Genomic DNA, 16248 nt, shown 5'->3' with positions numbered 1-16248 from the left:
GAGAGAGTCAATGGGATAAAGAAAGAAAAAGGAGAGGGATGGAGGAATGGAAGGGAGAGGAAAAAAGGGATAGAGTGATAAAGAATGATGTGATGGGAGAGGGACAAGGTGACAGAGGGAAGGGGAGAAATAAAGGAAGATGGGAGAGGGTAATGAACAAGGGAGAGGAAAGAAGTAAAAGTGAAAGGTTGAGAGGAAGTGAGAATGAAGGTAAAAGAGGAAAAAGGGAGAAAAGAAGGAAGTCATTATGAGCTATTGGTTCAGCTTGTGGTCAATCAAAATGCCAGGTCTCCCTCCCTCACACACATATGAACTGTTGCTAAGCTGCATCTCCCTTTTCCTGGACTTGTGCCTTCAATCCTTAGAACCTCCATGCAAGATGTTATTTCTTCTTTGATTATTGCTCTCACAGGCCTGGAGTACACCCTGTGAGCAGACCACCACCTCTCCAGCCCTCTTTGTTGGTGATTCCTGGCCCTGCTTTCCAGTAAATCCCGCTGAATGAATTGGAAGCCTCCATCTTGTTCTTTTAGTACCTCCAGGGTACCAGGATACCATGTGGGCTGGCCATCTGTTGTCTCTCATGATCACTACATGATAGGCCCACCTCCTGGCTCTGAAAATGTCATTTAGGCCACTTTATTCCATTTGGATTTCATCTTGTTAGGTCTGATGCATTGTTCCAGCCATTGGATCTTTATTCTGTCATCTAATGTATTAACTCCCTCTTATTTTTGTCATCTGAAAATTTGATGATTGTCTTTTATGTCTTCATTCACATCATTGGTAATAAGAAACATTGAACAGCACAGGGTTAAGGACCTTCCTCCAGGAAGTCATTGATCCATTATAGTTGTTCAATGAGCTACAAATTTATGTAACACAGATCTCTCTTCCTGGCTGCCTCTAATGCTTACTGTCTCACCCATCCATCCATTCTGCTGATCACACAACCTATTCAGCATTATGCTCATCCTTGAGTGTGAATCTTGTCTCCCCAGCTGGGCTGGGAACCAACCCCCTGTGGTCAGGAACTCTTGCCCTTGTTCTTAAGTCTCTCCTAAAGTATAGGGGAACACTAGGCTGAGCCCATAGGACTCCACAGGGGTGCTTGATAGAAGATGATTGAAGAGAAGTCATCTCAGCTGAAGTCCCAGTTCTTCCCCAGGCAATGAAGGAAGACTTTCCCTGATTAACCCTCCTCAAGCCTCCCCTCCTTTAGCAACTGGCTTCAGATTGGATATTTGATAAGGGCTCAGGTAAAGGCTTGATAGAAAGAAGCAAATTGAAAACACAGTCATGTCGGCAGTCAGGTGCAATGGTGCATAGAGTGCTAGACTTGGAAGTAGGAAGAACTGAGTCTGAATTTGGCCTCCGACACTTCCTAGCTATGTGACCCTGGGCAAGTCACTTAATCTCTGTTTGCCTCAGTTTCCTCATCTGTAAAATGAAGATAATAATAGTAGGGTTGTTGTGGGGATCAAATAAGATAAAAGGCTTTGCACATACATTAAGTGATGTATAAATGTAGTTATTGTTACTATTACTACTTATCTTTGATATGAAACTTGGGAAAGATGCTCTGCTGACTCTTTGTGGCATTTTGGCAGAACTACACCTAAAGAGACCAGACAACCTGGAGAAGCCTTGAGTGGAAGATTCACAAGATGGGAGAGAAATAACTTTGATATAAACCAGAGAAAAGCTTCTGAAGAACAAGGTGAAAATCATAAGGAAATTTCGATAGGGATTGGAAATGCTCTGATGTTGAGTAACAATACTGATAGCATTAATATAGCCCTTTAAAGTTTGCAAAGCACTGTATGTGTGTATGTATGTCTATGTATCTCATTTGATCCTTAATAACCATGACAGGGAAGTGCTATTCTTATCCCCATTTTATGGATGGGAAAAGCTAGGCACATAAGCGGTGCTTCATAAATGCTTGCTAAATCTAAAATCTAAAAAGAGAGGCAAAGAGATTTATCTGAGGTCCCACAGCTACAAGGTGTCCAAGGTAGGACTCAAAGGTGGCTCTTCCTGACTCCAGGTGTAATGCTCTTACCGCCACCAGTGACCAAGCTAACAACAACAGTAACACAGCAGCAGCAGCAGCAATCATCCCAACAAGACGACACAAGAGCGACAGCTTCATTCGTACCATTTTTTTTTAGGCAATTGGGGTTAAGTGACTTGCCCAGGGTCACACAGCTAGTAAGTGTCAAGTGTTTGAACTCAGGTCCTCCTGACTTCAGGGCTGGTGCTCCATCCACTGCGCCACCTAGCCTACCATTTCTTAGAGAGAGTTTTACATCTCATCTTATTTGAGCTTTCCTGTGGCTCTGTGAGGTAGATGAGTATAGATAGGCTATCTTCCCTCTCCTAGATTAGGAGATGAGGCTTTGAGTTAAGAAGTGGCCACTCTAAGAAACAGTCAGAGGGGATGGTTGGTCTTTCCATTACAAACGTGTTTAGAACCGAGTTCTGTGTCCTTCTTAAGCTGGGGTGGGGGTGGGGACTAGGCCACAGGGTCAAGGATTCAACCCAGCAGGACTTCTTCTCTCGCTCTATTTCATCAAGACACAAGCCTCAAGACTCTTCTTAGGGAACTTGACCCATATTACTACCCCACCCTATGCCATTGCCATCATTTGCAGAATGTATTATTCCAAAGAAAAGTCCTTATTTCCTATTAAGCTGAACAAGACTCAGAGGGAACCAGAGGGAAGATTGTTTCTTGGGCCCTGGAGAGCATATTTCAAGATTGAACATGGCCAAATACACTCTAGTTATGGGGTGATCATCTACAGCTCACAGACTGAGACTGGAACCTGGGGGGGGTTTGTTTTTGTTTTGTGTGGTTGCTACAATACCGCATGCTATTGTTAGGATACCACATTCCGCGGCTAGAAAGCCCTGTTCTATTGTTACATCACGGTATCCTGCTGAGATAACACTTTGTCCTGTTGCTGCATGCCTGTGTTCTGTTGCCATATCAACATGGGCACTAGCACATATTATCATGTCCTGTTGCTACAAAATCACGTTCAGTTGTTTTATCATTAGTCTTCCTCCACATTCTAATCCCTCACCGACTTGGGTGTAAACATTCTTCCATAAAACAGGGGATGTTAGAAGCACCCAACCCATTTATTAACAGTAGCTCGTGCTTATGCAGGTATCCAAGGTTTGCAAAGCACTCCCCTCACAACCTCAAGAGTAGTTAGTATAAGGATTGATATCCCCATTTTACTGATGGTGAAAAAGGTGGTCACTTGCTCCATATCACATAGTTAACAAGTGTCAGAGACTGGTGCCTTTATATCTCCTGACTCCAAGTCCTGTGTTCACTGGCTCACATTAGTTCAACAAGGAGAACTGAGGCAGGGGAGGGAAAGAGGCAAAAATTCTCCAAGCAGGACAATTTAGCAGGCCAGAAAGTTTGGTAGTATTAGCATCAGTCCTTACTGGGATAAATACTGAAAGAAGTTTGGCACACTGATAAATATTGAACTCAGGTGAGTAGGAAATCCAGGAAGGAATTTTAAAATTATTTCTAGACCTTGGTTGATCTGAGTTTGAGATACTGAGGTCCTAGCCATCTTGGTCTTTTTACCTGCTTAGTTTTCTTGGCTTACAAGACTTGCCAAACCCACCCCCCATCACATTTACCCATCTGTCTGCTGCTGCCACCATTCCTGGGTCCCCTGGCTTATGGACCCAATCTTTCTTGCCTTTATTCCGTCTGCCATCTAACAATCCAGGTCACAGCATTATGTTTGATTTGCAAAGAAAGAGTGGTATTCAGAGGTACGAAGAATAGAGTGCAAGGATCATAAAATATATATAATTATGATTGTAAAAAACAACAAAAATATGAATTAAGGAGACAAACCAGACTTTGTTAGGTCAAATCACAGAGTAAAAGTCAGGAGGTATTGTTGCTGAAACATATGTATAAAAATGCAGGAAGGAGGACCTTGCCAGCTTCATCCAGATTCAGGTGCATGCTAATTTAGGCAGATAGCCTTCAAAAATTCCTGTGGGCTTCTCTCTCTCTCTCTCTCTCTCTCTCTCTCTCTCTCTCTCTCTCTCTCTTTTTGACGGTGGTGGTGGTGAGAACAGAATCTCTGAAATGGGTTTGGGGACATAGGCTCACAATCAGAAATTAAGTGGAAGTTAAAAGGAATTTTCTAAATCTGTCAGACAGGTGCGACTATGGACTTTGAATCAGCACCAAACAAAGGCTATAAAAGAAAATAGGCTAGGCTTAATGTAAGCCTGGAACATTCTGCTGGCTTTTGTTAGCTCCCTAACTGAGTATCCTACTCATACTCTCAGCTATTCACTAAAAAAGTGACTAAAAGAACATCAGGAAGAGGCTTTCTAGCCATTGCATTTTAGCAGAGAGCAATTGAGAGCAAGTCAGCAACCATGGGACCAGCAGAGACATTCAGAAGAGACCAGCCAATATATCCAGGAGAGATAATGTGACAGAGAGAGGGGATAAGATTTCCAGCAGAGTGGAGAACTGCTTGATGACATCACCAGATGACATTGGGTTTTGTAGCCTCAGAGAAGTGAGTTCCCAGGTTACATCCCCTGGCTACCCATGTCCATATCTGTATATTCTCTAGGCATGCACCTAAGGCGTATAAGTTCTTGTCATGTTCCCTTTCACACATATTCCTCGGTGAAAGGTATCCCACATATATGCCCTTCAAATGTGTTCCCTTGCCACCATTGTTCTCTGCATGTATTCACTCTCCCCTCTGGTGATATAGTAACCAATGAAAGGGTGTATGTCCTGGGTGCCTGTAGTGTGTTTATCTTTTCTTGTTACTTTATGTGCTATGATGCTCAATAAATGTATTTTGAGCTAATGTGTTTTCTGGCTAGCTGGTAAAAGTAAACAAACTGGTGGAGGCTCAGGACCTATGGTTTTCAATGCATGCATATGCACCAAGTTTAGAACCTAGGGTAGATTTTCTAGGGGTCCACATGTAAGGGAGTGTTCTAAGTGCTTCATGGAAAATGTATGGAAATATGGAAAGACAAATGAAATGACATAAGGTGAGGTCAACAGAACCACAACAAAATCTGCTTCAACCATACATATGAAAAACAAAGCTGACTTCCTTAGGAGGCCAGACTCTTGGGATTGAGTGTCCAGGTGTTTGTGCCTGGCTACGGAAAAATCAGGCATAGTATGTTCTCCCCAGGTTCCCCATAAATATAAGCCCCACATCCCAGAGCATAACCATACTTTCTTACTCACCTTTCTTTCCAAGAAGAGATTTTTGTCTTTTCTCTCCTTTTCCTCAAACATGTGTTCCTACACTTCCCTTCTTTTATTACACTGCCTCTTCCACTCACCCTAGTTCCATTTCCTTTTGCAACACAATGACAATTTTTTAGCAAGTCTCAATAGAGCCAATTAGTGGCTTGGGTTCCCTAGGCAGGGGGGCCCCTGGCTTGTGAAAATTAATTTGAAATGCATTTCTCTCCCTCTAACCTTCTTTCTCCAGCAACATTCACCAGCCAGGCTGGAAAATATTTAGCCAGAAATGCTTATTCATATTCTGTTTAGTATCGCAAAACATGTTCAAGGAGAAAGTTGTCTTTACTTGAAACTTGCTGAGCTTAAAGCTTCCAGACAGAAGCTAGTTTTTCATGAACAGAAGAATAAATAGAGCAAGGTTAATAAAAAGAGAGAGAGAGAAGAGGAGATTGGCTCAAGGCATAATGGGAGGAAAGGAGAACATGGAAGTCTGCCCATAGGAAGAGTCGTAGAATTGTAAATTTCAAAGCTGAAAGGGACATCAGAGGCTATTGAGTCTAACATATCCTAACAGGAATCCCCTTTACATCATAAGCAACAGCTGGTCATTCAGGCTTTGCTTGAAGCCCTCTGGGGAGGGGTTTAAAACCTACCACCTCTTGGTGAACTTGAAAAGTTATCTTAGTATATTTTCTCTTACATAAATGTTTTTATTTGCAGTTTCTACCTCTTTGCTGCCCTCTCTGGCCAACCAGAGCAGATCTCATCCCTCTTTCACCTGAAAGTTCTTCAAATGCTTTAGGACAGTCTCTCCTCTAGGCTAATTATGATTAGCTCCTTCATGTGGCCTCAACTCGGGATGCTTGCCCATCCTTTTTACCTTTCTCTGGACAGTCTTCATTAATGTCCTTCCTAAAATGTGGCGCCCAGAACTGAACACACTCCTTTGGTATTGTCTGACCAGGACAGAGTACAGGGTCCTTCTCACCTCCCTAGTCTTAGACTTTACAAATATGTGAATGTTGCCTAATTTTGCTTTAGCTTTCTGGGCTGATTACATCATACTGCTTACTTATATCAAACTTCTATCCGACTGCCTCCTCCCTCCCAATATCTTTTTAGACAAAATGTAGTTTAGCCATGCCTGCTTGAGCTTGAATTTATCAAGTTGATGGGGGGGGTCAAAAGTCTAAGATTTTACGTTTATACCTATTAAATGTAATTTTTACAAGATAAGACCTAATGTTCTAGATTTTTCTAGACTGTCAAGATCTTTGTGGACCTCCAACTTGTCAACCAACAGGCTATTTAACCCTTCCAACTTTGTGTTATCTGCAAGTATTATATGTAAGCATGTCACTTATGGCCTTTACACAAGTAATTGATAAAAATACATTAACTAGGGTAGGGTTAGCAAGAGATGCCAAGGAGCCTCCACTGGAGACCCTTCACACTGACACGGAACCATTAACAATGACTTTTTGACCCTGGCCATTTCACTGGTTGTGAATCCACCTAACTGAGTAATCACCCAGCTCTTATCTCTATCCTCTTTGTTCACAAGAATAACAAATAGCTTGAGAGACTGGCAAATAGATTGCTACAATATAGATAAACTAAATTAATAGCATTCTCCTGATTTACAAATCTATCAACATTTTCACAAAAGATGTTTTTTAAAAATATTTTTAAATGTTTCCTTTTATAAAAAAGGAAATGAGGTGAGTTTTCATGCTTGCTTGCTGGATGTTTTTGGTAGAGGAGTATAAAACATCAAGTCACTGAAGTCTTTGCACCATTTGTGATGACCACTGTTCTGTACCACTATGAAAGTCATATCTGTTCATAAGTTTTCTTTTGCATTTCGTCAGGCCCATAATGGATAGAGAGAGTCTCATTTCTCCATTTTGGGTGAATGCTAGGTAGATTCACCAGCCAGCATGTGCTAGCAATCACATTAGGCGTTGTGCAATGACTGGCATTGAGTAAATATTATCTATCTATGTATATGCTATTACAACACAGATATTGGTTTTGCTTCTTCGCCAAACATATTTTGAAGCTCCATCAGAACAAGAAAGATTCCTGTTTCTGGTAGCCAATACTAATTAAGCACCCAGATGGCTCCAAACTCCAGACAATTGATTAACCATAATTAACTCTCCTCTTGTCTTTTGGTTTCCTGTATAAATCTTTTGTATTATTTGCTTTTTTCTCTCTTTCCTAACTGAAGAAGCTGGAAACATCTTATTCTAGGGGACACTCTTTTAAATCCAACCAGATGAAGAGGGTGTGAACACACTGAGGGCCAGAAGCCATTCTCATCTTTCTCTTTTTCTTTTGGTATCCCAAGTACCTAAAACAATGTTTGTTACTTTGATGAGAAGGAGTGTTTAGAGTGATAGTTTCACCAGAGTGAGAAGTCTCTGTCTGTCACAATAGATAAGGAAATTGTAGTCTTAGAGAATTGTCTAGACCATTCTAGAGGGCATTGAGAGATTAAATGATGTGTCTACAGCCACAAGCCAGTCTACGTCAGAGGCATGGCTTGACTCCAAGGTTGGCCTCTATCCACTGTGCCAAGCTGGCTCTACCTGGAGCACAGTAGGTACTTTATGTTTCTTGAATTAAAATCAATTTAAATTGAAGATGATTAACATGTATGATTACTCCTCTAGCCCCTCTGAGATTAAGGATAAATTGCATTATATGCAGAAGATCTGTGATTTGGATAGGATTGTGCTTTCATTTGGGGGAAAATTCTATGGATATCTGGGAATGGGGACCTCCCCAAGATGAGGCAGAGCTGTAGGTGACTTAGTATTATTATAAGTCCTAGGGTGTTGCTTGAGGCACCTGAAGGTTAAGTGACCCATCCAGGTTACATAACTAGTAAGAAATGAAGAAATGATCCTTCTGATACTAAGCCTAAAGTGGTATCCACTATGCAATATTATCTTCCACAGTCCAAATGAAGGCATTATTTACCTTCTGCAATTCTCTGAGCCCATCCATTTGGGAATCTCTTGTCTCGTTCTATATTTACCAGAGCAGGGATAGGGACTTTGTAGTTTAGGGTTCCTCCCCACCCCCTCACCAACTCAGAAACTTGGAAAGCTCCCTGGGAATGCCCATTTGTCATGAAATACTGGCAGCTCATTCTGTAGATCCAAATAAGGTGGGGTCATGATGAAGGCTCAGTGGGGAACGTCAAGGCTTTCAGTAGAAAGGGGGATGGCTGAAGGAACGTCAGTATAGCTCAGTCATATTTCCCATCATGTCTAAGATGCTAGGAAATTCCATGGGATCCATTCCAGGGAAAATGGAGGGGAACTGATGACAATAACTAGACCGGGCCATGAATAGGAAAGAGATGATCTTCTGAAGCTTGAGTACCTGGGTGTCTTGCACTTCTAATCATCCCCAAGGCTATTTCCTGTTTCTGAGTTAGATCTCTCCTCTAAACCAGGCAAGGTTGCTGTCTGTAGACAGGCAGGTTGATGGAAGGATGATTGAATTTGGCTGAAGAACATCAGGGAAGGAGTGGGTGAGCGAGTTCCTGCTTGGTCATAGGATCTTTTTGCAAATCAAATCCCAACCCTATCAGAGATGCTTCCTTCTTTACTCTGGATTGTAAAATTAGAGTCAGAGAGAGCCTAGTTAACAACAAAGCATCCTTAGGACAACCTTGATGTTCCATGATCCAGGATACGTGCTATTTGATACAGGGAAAATACCTTTTCCTCGCTAAAATCCCATTTTATATGATGGGGGGAGCACTCAGGAACTCTTGTTTCATTAACTCTTTGGGCTGAGAAGGCATTGTAAATAAGGTATGTATGTATAAATTGAGTCTCATTTAAAACATATCAGGAGAGTTTCATGTGTCAAGGAGCCTGGTGGTGAATCACAAAATGAAGAATTCTTCTCTAAAGTACAGAATCTCCGCCTTCCCACTCTTTATCTCACCCTCCCATTGGTGTCAGTCCAGATTTTTATGTGTAGAATTTCCCTCTCCAAGCAGCACTTGCTGCATAACCTCCACATAGGAAACTCTGACTCAAGAGCCGTCCCTTTCCACCCCTTCATTCCCATCCCCTCCTCCCACGGCGGGACAGTGCCTGTAAATGTATTTCTCTCCAGAAGGCAAGAGCTACTCACTGTTTCTTGAGGAAGCTCCAGAGGTCTTACTTCTTCCAGTGAGGGCACGGAAAGGCCCTCGTCCACCAAGCCTGGTTTGGGCTCGGGCCCTGACTCCAGCTCTGTCACTAGCTCTAGCTCAGGCTCTGACCTTGGCTCTGGCCCCTGCTCTGGCTCAGCCTCTGGCTCTGAGCTTGCAAGATCCTTGGACCACGATTCACGGATGGTGCCAAGTTCTGCATCTAGGAGTGCAGGGTTCAGGACTGGAACGTCCGTGCAATTGCTGGGAGTCATAAAGTTGTCTGGCCTCTAGGAAATAAAGACAAGATAAGATTTAGGAGGAGGAACACTTCTGATTTTTGACTGGATGGGCTGCACAAAGGGTCAATAGATGGTTCAAAGCATCACAGTAAAGTGAAAAGAGCACAGGAATTAGAGTCAGCTCTGGCTTTAAGTGCAGGCTTAGTTTCTTGCTCTACTTACTTCACAGAGTACTTTTGAAGACAATGCTTTGTGAATTGTAAAGCACTACAGGTATAGTAGTTATTGTTCTTGTGCCCAGAATATAGTAGGTAATAAGTGCTTGTGTAAGGGGAGTGGTCCTTGACAATTCACTTGTCTAGGACATAAATCTAATCCAGGATTCCAAAAAAGTAATGGCTAAATTAAGTCAGCCTCAGTATTCGGAGGCAGTAGTTTCTTATTTGCCTATTATAGAACTTTGGAGTGAAAATAGTACAAAAACTTTAAACTCTAAGGGGATAGGGAGTTGGGAAGAGGATAAAGGAGGGATCTTTAGAGGGGAGGGTGTGGGAATAGGTTAAAAGGGGGATATTGGAGGGGGTTTAGATTTACAGGAATGGGAGAATAAAGGAGGGATTGCAGGAGCGGGAGCAGGTTAAGTAATAGGAGGGTAAGGTAGCAGGTAGAAGTAAAGTAGAAAATTTAGGAGAGATAGGAAAAATAAAGGAATATGCACAATCATAAAAGCAAAGATTAGGAGTAGAATCTCTTAGGCAAAGTATATGTATATGTATGTATGTATGTGTATATATGTACAAGTGTATGTATATATATATATATTAATAGCTATATATAAATATATCCAATGTTCAACTGGAGTGGTGGGTGGGGGGAGGGAAGTGGAGGGGGTGGGGAAAAGAACAAAGTAAAAAGTATACAGCAGAGAACAAAAGAAAACCTGCAAGGAAGCAAAGAAAAGATGGACAGCTTTCAATACAATGAACAGTATTTAATATATAGGCTTTCTTGAAATGAAAGGTTATCCCTATATAATTTGAATCCTCTCCTATGTTCTGCTATGCACATTTTTCTGTTTTTTCTGATTTTATATTTAAGTTTACAATGTTTCTTTTTCTTTTCTTATTATGCATTTAAGTTTTAGCATTTGTCTAAAATAAAAAAAAGAAAATAGAACCAAGTCTGCTTCAATATTTTGTTTCAAAGATTTATTTACATTTGAAAAGTTAGAGAACTTTGAAGTTAATAACTAGGAAAATAACACAGGACTGTTTTATGATTATGGAACACATGGGGACAGCTAGGTGGCTCAATGGATAGAGTGCTGGGCTTGGAGTCAGGAATATCTGAGTTCAAATCTGGCCTCAGACACTTCCTAGATGTGTGACCTTGGGCAAGTCACTTAACCCTGTTTGCCTCAGTTTCCTCATCTGTAAAATGAGCTGGAAAAGGAAACGGCAAACCACTCCAGTATTTTGCCAAGAAACTCTAAATGGGGCCATGAAGAGTCAGATACTCCTGAAATGACTGAACAAGTACTTTACCTGATTGCGGCTCAGTTACCAAAGAAGAAAAAATTGTTTCTAATAATAAAATCTCTCTCAAAAAGAGAACTCAGCTAATTCTCCAGGAAGATATTGAAATCACAACTCTCTCTCTGCACTGTCATTTGTTATCAGGCTGATTTTGTCGGTCAAAGAAAGATTGAAGTTCTTTCTATTGTTTCTGAGGAGAAAATAAGTTTTTATTTCTATTTCTACCTAAGAAAAAGGAAAAGAAAGAGGAGGAGGAGGAGGAGAGATACTTCTTTAAATGGCTAAATATTGTTGCTGAAAGGTCACAAAGAATTCTGTCAAAGGATAAGAGTCAGAGAAATTTCTGCCAAATGAAGTACTGGCTTTTCCTGGAAAAGCATATTATTTTATTATTATATTATATTACTCATATTATAGTATAGCATAGTATATAATAATATAATATACAAAGACATTATATTTAATTACATTAATTATTATATTACACGAATATATTATTATATATTACAATATATTATTATTTTAAAGGGAGGAACATGTACATCTGAAGCTGGAAATGTCAATCACTACAGTTTCTATTGATAAGCAAGCCCTTCTAGAGGAACAGCTTAGATAAGGAGCCTTAAAGAAGCAATCCATCAGGTCAATTTCTTTAGCTCAGATGTCACGTCCAGTGAGGTGTTAGTCCAATGCAATGTGGATCATCTCTCCTTATTGGTGCAAACATTTGTTTGCACATGAGTTATGATCATTAAGGAACTTTTATGGACAGTTCCTGAGACCTCACTTGCTCCACTAGTGGCCCCGATACCAAGATACTGTAGCTCAGTTTAAGACTCACCAATTCCTAAATGCCTCCTAGAAGCTAAGGGAACTTACAGAGGGGGCGGTCAGGATGGTGAGTGGACTAGAGACTATGTCTCAGAGGGATCATTTGAGGGACATGAAGATGTTTAACCTGGAAGAGAGATTTGACTGGTGACATGATATCTGTCTTCAAGTATTTCAAAGTTTGACATGGAAATGGGATTTGTCTTGCTTGGCTTGGCCCCAAAGAACAGAACAGCTATGATGGCCTGAAGAGGCAATTGTCCACATCCAAATGTGGTGTTGTCTTCCTTGGAACATGAAGGGTTTCCTGTTTCTGGAGGTCCTCCAGTGCCAGTTGGATGACCATGTGAGGGGATTCTTAGTTAGGAATGGGGCAGATCAGGAGGGTGGTTGTCCTGTTGTCATGAAGTACTACTGAAGGATCATCAGTATCTGTATCAGTCCTGACTTGCCAGTCCACAGTGATATTTCCCCCACTCTGAATTCCAAAAATGCTTAATTACAGAAACCACTTGTACTTCACACTGGGGGTCTTGATCATGTGCTAGCTTATTTCGGGAGGAAATCTGGTGTAGCGGACAAAGCACTGTACTTTGAGTCAAGAGATTTGGATCCTGATTTTGACATTAACACTTACTGGCTGTGAGATCTTGGACAAATCACTTCCTCTCATATTCCTCAGTTTCTTCCTCTGTGAAATGAGGAGCTTGGGCTAGATCAGGGCTCTTAATCTGGAGTAGTAAACTTGTTTTAAAAAATACCTTGATAGCTGTATTTCAATATGTCTGGTGACCCTTACAATCCCTCATGTATTTTATTTCATACATTAAAAATCATTCTTCTGAGAAGGAATCTATAGGCTTATCCAGACTGCTCAAAGGTTCGGTCCATGATACAAAATAAAAGTGAAGAACACTGGCATAGATGATATCTAAGCTTCCTTTCAGCTTTGACATTATAGAATTCAGTGCTCCACGTGTTTCACACGGGCTAGTCTTCTCTCCCTAAGACAAGCCTATTAGTTATTTAGGGCACTGTCTCATAAAGAAGCTTGACACAGAGAGATGGTATTTGTTAAATGTTTGCTGAATGAATGAATTAGTTTAGTCAGCCAAGTTAGGCAGCTCTGGTGCAGTCAGCCTAACCAATTCCCCACTGGCCCAGCAGCCCCTGGGGCAGGAGCAAGATGCTGATCTTGCCCCTAATGCAATTTGTCTTCATTTCCAGGCAGTAAGCCCGCTTCCCTTCCCCCAACCCTCTAGACTTGAGCCCTGGATTTCATAGACTTCAGACTAATCAGGTTATGGGAGGAAGTGGAAGTAATGAAATCAACACAGGAGTCTCATGAGTCCCCAGCATAGCTCTGCTAGCAGGGTCAGGAGCATGAGTCCCAAAGGGAACTTCTATGAAAGCTCTCCCCTCCCTTACCACATACACATATAGAGGCAGTTGTCAAGACTATTCTTTTGGGTGCTTCCTCCTTGAGGGAAGAGAATTCCTTCTATGATTGGCATCTGGCCGAGAAATGGCCCAGCTGGTAAAAGACATGGGGATCTGGCAATAGCATAGCCTAAGGACCCAGAGAATAATACCGTGGTAGAAACATCATGAGAGCAGCTGCTGAAAAACGTGTGCTCTGGTCCTGAGGCTGCCACTAACTTCACTGGGTGACTTTGAAAAGTTGCTTAACCTCTCTGATCCTGTTCCTCATCTATAAAAATTAAGAGCTTGGGTTCAGCGCCCTCCAAGCTCCCCTTCAGTTCTATGATTGGATCTACTGTGATCTTAGTCTAAGTTTAGCTTGGTGGCCAGGAGCCCAGATCATCTTTGGCAGGGGAATAAGAGAGGAAGCCAGGAATAATGGAAAAGGGCTGGAAAATTTGGTTCCTAAACCCAGCTCTTCGTGACTTTGAGTAAGTGACCTAGAAGACAGTGTCATCTAGTGAAAAGAGCACTGCTTCTGTAGTCAGGGGACAATAGTCATACCCCACCCTTGGAAATTCCTAACCAAGAGATCCCATAAGGTAAATCACTTAACCTCCTGGGCCTTAGTTTCCTCATCTGTAAAATGAGGGGTTTGACTAGATGGCCTCAAAAGTCTCTTCCAGTTTTTTGGTTTTTCAGTTTATCAATCCTGTCTGACTCTTCATGACCCTGTATATTGTTTTCTTGGCAAAGATACTGAAGTAGCGATCTGCCTTTTCCTTCTCCAGTGAATTAAGGCAAATAGAAGTAAGTGACTTACTTAGGGTCACACAGCTAGTGAGTGTCTGAGGCTGGATTTGAACTCAGGTATTCTTGACTCTAGGCCCAGTGCTCTAACCATTGAACCATCTAGCTGCCTCAGTCCAAGCTTTAGATGTATGATTTAGGATCTCAAATGAGTAATGATCCTTCTGAAGTACTTCATGATAACTAGACAACCAGCCGTCTGATCTGACCCATTCCTAACTAAGAATCCCCTCAAGTGATCATCCAACAATTGCCCAAGGACCTCCAGAGATGGGAAGCTCTTCACCTTCTGAGGAAGACAATACCACATTTGGATTCGGAAGACTGTCTCTTCAACTTCAGGCCATTGCAGCTAGTTCTGCTCTTTGGGGCCAAGTCAAGCAAGATAAATCCCATTCCCACAACAGACTTTCAAGTACTTGAAGATAAAATGGTGAGTTGTATTAAATACTCCCTAGTACACCTTGTATATAACTAATAGGCATTTAATAAATGCTAATATAATTACATTGAATTCCAGCTCTACTTGTCTATGAATACAATAATAATAACTTATATTTATCCTACCTTCACATAGTAGGTACTTAATAAATACTTTTGGACTTGCTGACTTTCATACCCATTATCTTATTTGGTCCTCACAGCAATCCTGTAAACTAGGCAGCATAAGTATTACTAAACCCATTTTACAGGTGATGAAACTGAGGCTAAGGCCAAGGTCATGAAGATAGTGTCAAGACTAGAAATTAAACCCAGTTCTTCTGGCTCCTAGTTAGTGTGCTTTCCACTTCATTTGTTGTCAATCTAGCACGGACACCAAAGCTATTTCTCTAATTCTCAAGCCTACTCCAACCAACCTCTTGTTTCTACAGAGCCCAAAGGTCTCCTAGAGCTATTCTCAAATCTGCTCAGGACCATTCCTACCTGGCATGGGGGTGAGGTGGTTGGAAGAGTGTTCCAGTGGTGACTTGGCAACATATTTATTAACATCTTCTACACAATAATTGAATGGTCATTCTCCATCAGAACTTAGGACCATAGGGTCTAGAGCTGGAATCATGGATTCATAGACAGAATTACAGAATCTCAGAAACAGAAAGGACCTTGTTATTGTTGTTGTGGTGGTTGTTGTCCAAATCTTTGTGACCTCATTTGGGGTTTTCTTGGCAAAGATACTGGAGTTGTCTGTCATTTTCTTCTTCAGCTCATTTTACATATGATGAAACCGAGGCAAACAGGGTTAAGTGACTTGTCCAGGATCACACAGCTTGTAAGTGTCTGAGGTCAAATTTGAACCCAGGTCTTCTTGACTTCAGGCCCAGCACTCTACCCACTGCACCACCTAGCTGCCTGGAAAGGCCCTTAGGGTCATCTAATACAATTAATCTGTACAGTCACCCCAGCTACAGTATCTCTACCAGGTGGTTATCTAGTCTTTTCTTCTAGATCTTCCATGTGGAGACCTCTATAATACTCCACAAGGCAGCCAGTTCCACTTTTGAACACATCTAGTTGTTGGGAAGATTTTTTCTTACTCTATCTCTCTGTAACTTCCAGCCATTGCTTTTGTCCTACTCTCTTTAATGGAGTAGAAAAATTATTGCCTCTCTTATACACGTCAGCCGTTCAAATATTTGCAATCAACTTTCATACTTGCCTATGTCTTTTCTAGGCTAAATTTCTTTGAGTGATTCTAATACAGCATGGTTTTCAGTCCCCTCGACACCTTAGTTCCCTTCCTCTGGACATATTCTAGAAAGTTCTTTGCCCTTTTGTGTCATAAGCTCTTTTGGCAATATAGTCAACCTACGGATCCCTTTTTAAAATAAGGTGTATAGGATTACAAAGAAAATCAATTATATTGAAACAGTGATCAATTTTTTTTTAAAGTTCATGGATCCCAAGTTAAGAAGCTCTACTCTAGAGACTAGTATCCGGAATTGAATGCTCCATATATAATGTGACCAA

General features: G+C 41.3%; 1 protein-coding gene across 7 annotated transcripts in view; it reads right to left on the bottom strand.

Moving 5' to 3' along the window:
• The window catches only part of CCDC33 (coiled-coil domain containing 33), a 221305-nt gene that overhangs the window by 88082 nt on the left and 116975 nt on the right, over positions 1 to 16248 (bottom strand). For all 7 annotated transcript variants that reach the window (XM_020994637.2, XM_020994640.2, XM_020994645.2 and 4 more), the window contains one exon: positions 9443 to 9730. In XM_020994637.2, the coding sequence (XP_020850296.1) occupies positions 9443 to 9730 (288 nt within the window). The remainder of the gene's footprint in view (positions 1 to 9442; positions 9731 to 16248) is intronic.

The sequence above is a fragment of the Phascolarctos cinereus genome, unplaced genomic scaffold, assembly GCF_003287225.1.
Source record: "Phascolarctos cinereus isolate Bilbo 61053 unplaced genomic scaffold, phaCin_HiC Scaffold_3;HRSCAF=262, whole genome shotgun sequence".
Taxonomy (NCBI): Eukaryota; Metazoa; Chordata; class Mammalia; order Diprotodontia; family Phascolarctidae; genus Phascolarctos; species Phascolarctos cinereus.
The sequence above is the reverse complement of the archived record's forward strand: the minus strand, read 5'-3'. Positions and strand labels throughout refer to the sequence as shown.